At 40.7% G+C, this 6,238-nt stretch overlaps 1 protein-coding gene across 1 annotated transcript in view; it reads left to right on the top strand.

Annotated features, from left to right (window-relative positions):
• Window positions 1–1,662: 1,662 nt before the first annotated feature.
• Window positions 1,663–6,238, top strand: part of TMPRSS12 (transmembrane serine protease 12) — a 70,161-nt gene continuing 65,585 nt past the window's right edge. The window contains exons 1-2 of the mRNA XM_007937942.1: window positions 1,663–1,831; window positions 4,242–4,437. Coding sequence (XP_007936133.1) covers window positions 1,663–1,831; window positions 4,242–4,437 — 365 coding nt within the window. The remainder of the gene's footprint in view (window positions 1,832–4,241; window positions 4,438–6,238) is intronic.

Genomic DNA, 6,238 nt, shown 5'->3' with positions numbered 1-6,238 from the left:
TTCTTTGGAATGGGCACAAATATCGATCTCTCTCCCAGCTTGTTGGCCAAGTAGCTGTTTTCCAGATTTCTTGGCATAAACAAGTAAGCCCTTGACGCATTGCATCCATTTGTTAAAATACCCATCTCAATGGGTATTCTGTTTACTGGAGCCTTGTTTTTTCTATTTTTTGCCAATTCCTTGAGTGCAGCTTGGACTTCTCAGTACCATTGGTTCTTGATCATATGCTACCTCCTGAAATGGTTGGGCAATTCTTTTGGGACAATGACTTTGTGTCATTGACTTTCTTCCATCTTCTTTTGATGCTTCCTGCATCATTTGATATTTTGCCCATATAATCCTTCAATATTGCAACTCAAGACTTGAATTTTTCCTTCAATTCTTTCAGCTTGAGAAAGCCCAGTGTGTTCTTCCTTTTTGATTTTCTAACTCCAGGTCTTTTCACATTTCACTATATTACTTTACTTTACCTTCTTGATCCACCCTTTGAAATCTTCTGTTCAGCTCTTTTACTTCATTGTTTCTTCCATTCACTTTGGCTGCAAGTTTCAGAGTCTCTTGGGACATCCATTTTGGTCTTTTTTTCCCTTCCTGTTTTTCTAAAGACCTTTTGCTTTCTTCATGTATGATGTTCTTTATGTCATCCCACAACTTGTCTGGTCTCCAGTCATTGGTGTTCAGTGCATCAAATCCATTCTTCAAATGGTCTCTAAATTCAGGTGGGATATACTCATATCTTGGCTCTTATGGACTTATTTTAATTTTCTTCAGCTTCAACTTAAACTTGCATATGAGCAATTGGTGGTCTTTTCTACAGTCAGCCTCTGGCCTTGCTTTGACGGATGATATTGTGCTTCTCCATCATCTCTTTCCACAGATGTAGTTGATTTGATTCCTGTTTATTCCATTTGCTGTGGTTCACATTTATAGTCACTGTTTTTGTTGTTTAATAAATAATATCTGCAATGCATAAGTCGTTGGTCTTGCAAAATTCTGTCATGTGATCTCTGGTGTCATTTCTATCACCAAGGCCATATGTTCTGAATACCAATGTTTCTTCTTTGCTTCCACAGTGTATAGGAGAAGAGTGTTATCTGGCCAGGAAAGTCTTCTCAGTTATTGAACTCCCAGGGTATGGCTGAGGGCAGGTCACTGCTGAATTTAAAGTGCATTTGTCTTAGTGGATACTGAAGGTCTGATTTGTCAGGCCAATTCTGGCTGCCTCATGGAATCACTGATCCAGGTCCCCTCACAGGTCTCACCTGCCCCTTGCTCTTGGGCCACCACATCCACCCACATACTCCATAATCCTCCCCACCTCTCCCCTTTCACACATCTTGCTGCCTCGTGTGCCCTGACCATCTCACATAACTTATCTGTTCCACGAAATTCCCCTTGTATGCAATGCCCTTCCCACTCCACGCACCTCACCTGCTGCAGTTTCCAAGTCATTCCTCTCATTTCTTGTGCCTTCCGTGACAGCCCACATTACCCAGCTCTTCTGCCTCACCTGCAGGAACTGCAAGTATGTGTCTTACACGTCCCCTCCACCGAGTCTGCCCTGCGCGTGCCTTGAGGCTAACGCGCCCTCTTGGGCCCTGGGGGGAGGGGACGTAAAGACAGGAAACGCCTGACGCCATCTTGCCCACCGAGAGTTCCAAAATGGGCCTGGGGCTCTTGAGCGCCGTGCTGTTGATCTTGGGGAGCTCTCTCATATATTCGGAATACCACTCACTCTTGGAGAAGAGTAGGCTCGGCTCCTCGAGGGCACAGACCGGTGGTCCGGTGGGGGCTGAGGCTGCACCCAGGAAGGCTGGGCAGCAGGGAGAGTGTACGGCCTGGTAAAGGGAAGGGTTGGGGGCCAAGCGCAGCGTCTGTTCGCTCCAGTCACTGGACAGATGCCTTTTTCTTTTTTCCACTGTGATAGTGTTGGAATTTAGTCCTTCATTTTCTGTTGTCCCAACCATCTTTAAACACAATTTTAGAGACCTAACCGGTTTCTAGTTATATTACAATAATGATGCTAGTAGTGCTAGCAGTAATAGTTAAAATGCCAAACATTTTCATCTGTATTTGTGTTTATATTACAGGGTATCTATGTTTGCCCCTCAAAACATTCTAGGATTTATTATCCCACCCCCTCACACCCCCCCCCCCCGCCTTTTTTAAAAATTTTGTTGTAGTGAAAAAATACACACCAAGACCTTCACCAACATAACAACCTTCCCATTTACAGCTCAGGGACATTGATGATATTTTTCATGTTGTGCCACCATTATTGCTTTTTTTTTTCCAAAATACTCCACCACCATTAGCACAAACTCAATGCCCCGCAAACAAAAGCTTCCCCTTTCCCCCTCCCTCCTACCTCTGGTAACCACTAATTATCTTTGCTAACCAAAAGGCTGGTGGTTCAAGCCCACCAACCACTCCTGAGAAGGAAGATTAGGCAATGTACTTCAGTAGAGGTATCACCTCTGAAACCCAAGGAGTGGTCACTATGCTTTGAATGGACTCTGGTGGCAGTGAGTTTGGTTTTATGTATATATATAATTTTTTTTCCCAAAAAAAACCTATCTAGGAATTTTCCTTCCCCTTCCCTCCCCTCCTCTCCCATCCCATCCTTGGTAACCAATGAAGAAAATTTCTTTCCACGTATAAACCTTTTCTTGACTTTTTACAATAGCAGGCTCATACAATGTTTGTCCTTCTGTGGTTGATTTATTTCACTCAACATAATGTCCTTCAAGTTCATCCTCATTATGCAGTGTTTCTGGGATCGCACATAATGCCTTGGTGTTGCATAGTATTCCACTGTGTGTGTAACCACAGTTTGGTTTCCATTTCTCCATTGTTGACCACCTAGGTTGTTTCCATCTCTCTGCTATTGTGTATTATTCCCATTTGGAAAATTAATTATTCATTGAAATTCATAGTTGAAATAAATATTAGCAACTTTTCATACTACAGTTGAGAAAAAGTAGCCCGAACAGTTAAATTTCAAGGGGAAGAACTCTGTTGTTTTGTTATGTTTTAATTTTTATTGTGATTTGGGTGACAGTTTACAGAGCATATTCATTTTCCATACAGCAGTTCATACACATTTTGTTTTATGACATTGACTGCAATCCTCACACTGTAACAGCTCTCACTTCCTCACCTTAGTTACCTCTTCCCTGTGTCCTTCTATGTAATCCTGCCCCCTGAGCTATATCCCTGTGCAAATACTGCCCTTCTGTTCTCAAGGGGAAGAACCCTTGACTCACCAGTCCCAGGATCTTTAATCACCATTTCACACAAAGAAGAACATGGTATCTGGCAAGTGAAACTTACCTCATTTTTATACTCCATTTTTGGGGAATAGAGTCTTTAAATTAATGAATTGTGTTGATTTTTCTACTTGCAAGTAATTAAGGCATGTTTGTCTTAATGCTTCTTTTTCAATTTTAATAAAATATTTTATTGTATTTTCAGTAAAAGTTTACACAGAAAATTCGGTTCCCATTTAGTAATTTGTACACATTTTTTTCAGTGACATTGGTTATAGTTTTCACAGTGTGTCAACTTTCTCATTATTTCCATTCTGGTTATTCCATTTCCATTCATCTAGTTTCCCTGCACCCTTGCCTTCTCATCTTTGTTTTTCAGAAAATACTGCCCATTTGATCTCATATAGATGATTTCTTAAAGCTGCACAGTATTCATGGACAATATTGTTTATTTTATGAGTCAATCTGTTATTTAGCTAAAAGGTGACCTCGTGGAATGGTTTTGGTTCATAGTTTAAACAGTATCTCAGAAAGTCTTCCAGTCTCATCTGGTAAGACTAGACTTTGTAAGAATTTGAGTTCTGTTGCACATACTGCTTGCATTCTGTCAGGATACATCTATTGTGTTTCTTACCACATTGTTCAGTAGTGCCAGCTGGGCACCATCTAATTCTTCTGGTCTCAGTATTGATGAGGTCATGGATCACGTAGACTATTAGTTTTGTAGACTAGTTTTTTCTGAGTCTTTGGTTTCCTCCTTTCTGTTTTATTCCAGATGGGGAGAGACCAATAGTTGAATCTCGTGTCATAATTCTCCTTTAAAAATCTTTCAAAATATGGATATGCCTGGGGTATCCAGCTTGCTTTATGAGCCTTTTAAATTGGAATATAAAGGATTACATTAATGTGCTCAGATTAGGAAGTAACATGCAATACAGCTGCTCGATCCAAATATATCATTTTTATTTTCAGATTGTGGAACAGCACCGCTGGTGGATGTGTTGAAAGGGTCTCGGATTATAGGAGGCACAGAAGCTCAAGCTGGTGCGTGGCCATGGATAGTGAGCCTGCAAATTCAGTCTGGCAGTATTCCTGCTCATATATGTGGGGGAAGTTTAGTGAAAGAGCAGTGGGTCCTCACAGCCGCCCACTGCATTAAAGACTCTAGGTATGTATCCAAAACACAACTTCTATTATATTCCCATGGAGGACATTTTGAAGTGATAGAGGACCATCTGATTTCAGCCATTTTCAGTTAAGTCATATATTTGCAATTAGTGTAAAGCACCTTATACAATAAATGTTTGTTGAAATGAACACTTTAAATCAGAGTTCAGCAAATCTTTTTTTTCTATAAAGATTAAATATTTTAGGCTTTGCAGGGCATATGGTCCCTGTTGCAACTACTCAACTCTACCATTGTAGCAGGTAATCTATACCCTTTATGTCATTTAGCCTGGGTCCTTTAGAAAACAGAACCTGAGAGAAAGTCTATGGTCTAATGCTTTATTGTGGAATACAAGAATATAATCTGAAGGCACCCAGAATGAAAGAATAAAGGAGATGAAATGGAGAGAAGGGAAGATAAGCTACAAGATGGTACATTATTGAGCCACAGCTTCAAAAGAAAGCAGAGTTATACTTGTATGAGAAATGTCTCAGGATAAGCCACCATGCCTTTGAACAGCCCATAGGAGGGGCTAGAAAAAATTTACATGTTGGCTCCCCTTGTCTCCTCTGTCTCATTGGTCAAATTTATCTGCAGTGGGTGTTGATTTTCATGCACTTCCTGGTTGGGGTGGCAGCCCTTCCAGGCAGATGCTAGGGTAGCCAGATCCTACTTCTTGTGTCCTAGTGATTCATCTGTGTCTGGAAGTGCTAGGAGAACCAGGAAGGTTTAGCTGGACACTGCTGATACTGTATTTTCTAGCACAGATTCTGCCTCAAAAATGTTGGTGAGTGTATTAATGTCCAACTCCTGAAACACTCTTAAAAGTATCTGGTCCACATGGCTGACCCAAAACTTGGGCTTTTTGAGTTCTGAACTGGATTTGTGGAGTCCGAGAAAAAGGGGAAAACTTCCAACATCCTCAAAAGAAAGCACCTCTGAATTGTCATGAGCATGATGTAAATTCAGCATTTTACTCCCAAGAACACTTTGGCCTGTACAGGAAGCCTCCACCAAATCTGTGTATTTAGCCTGTGCTAGTGTTGTGCTTTCTCCAGTCTCTGAGCATATCACCTTGAGCATAAATATGTTGAGATCCTTCCGTGCTGTTAAGTAGCTCTATAGTTCATTCCATTGTATTGCTAGGTAATACAATGGTATGGTATGGATATAGTGTAATTTGCTTATCCATTCCCCTATGGATGAACATTTGGGTTGTTTCCAGTTTTTGACTATTAAAAATAAAGTTTCTATGAACATTTGTGGTCAGGTCTTTGTATGGACACAGGCTTTCATTTCTCATGGGTGTATATCTAAGAGTAGAATGACTAGATCATTTCATATGCATATGTTTAACTTTTTAAGAAACTACCCTTTTCTTTCATTCTTTCTTTTTTTTTTTTTACAAAGTGGCTGTGCTATTCATTCCCACAAGTAATGTATCAGTGCTCTACTTACTCATCACCCTAACCAACACTTGATGTAGTCAATCTTTTTCATTTTAGGTATTCTAATAGATATATTATTATTATCTGTTAGAAATAGACGTATAGGAGTCCATGGGTGGCACCGATAATTAAGGGTTAAGCTACTTACCAAAAGGTTGCTGGTTTGAATCCACCCAGAGGAACTGCAGAACAAAGTCCTGTCAATCTATTTTCAAAAGAGCAAAGCCATTGGAAACCCTATGGAGGCCAGTACTACTCTGAAAGGAGCTCTGGTAGCATAGTGCCTAAGGCACTTGACTGCTAACCAGAAGGCTGGCGGTTCAAACCCACCAGCCACTCCTCAGAAGGAAGGT

The sequence above is a fragment of the Orycteropus afer genome, unplaced genomic scaffold, assembly GCF_000298275.1.
Source record: "Orycteropus afer afer isolate SDZICR_OR568_19922 unplaced genomic scaffold, OryAfe1.0 scaffold00045, whole genome shotgun sequence".
Lineage (NCBI taxonomy): Eukaryota > Metazoa > Chordata > Mammalia > Tubulidentata > Orycteropodidae > Orycteropus > Orycteropus afer.
This window is presented reverse-complemented; position numbering and strand designations above follow the sequence as displayed.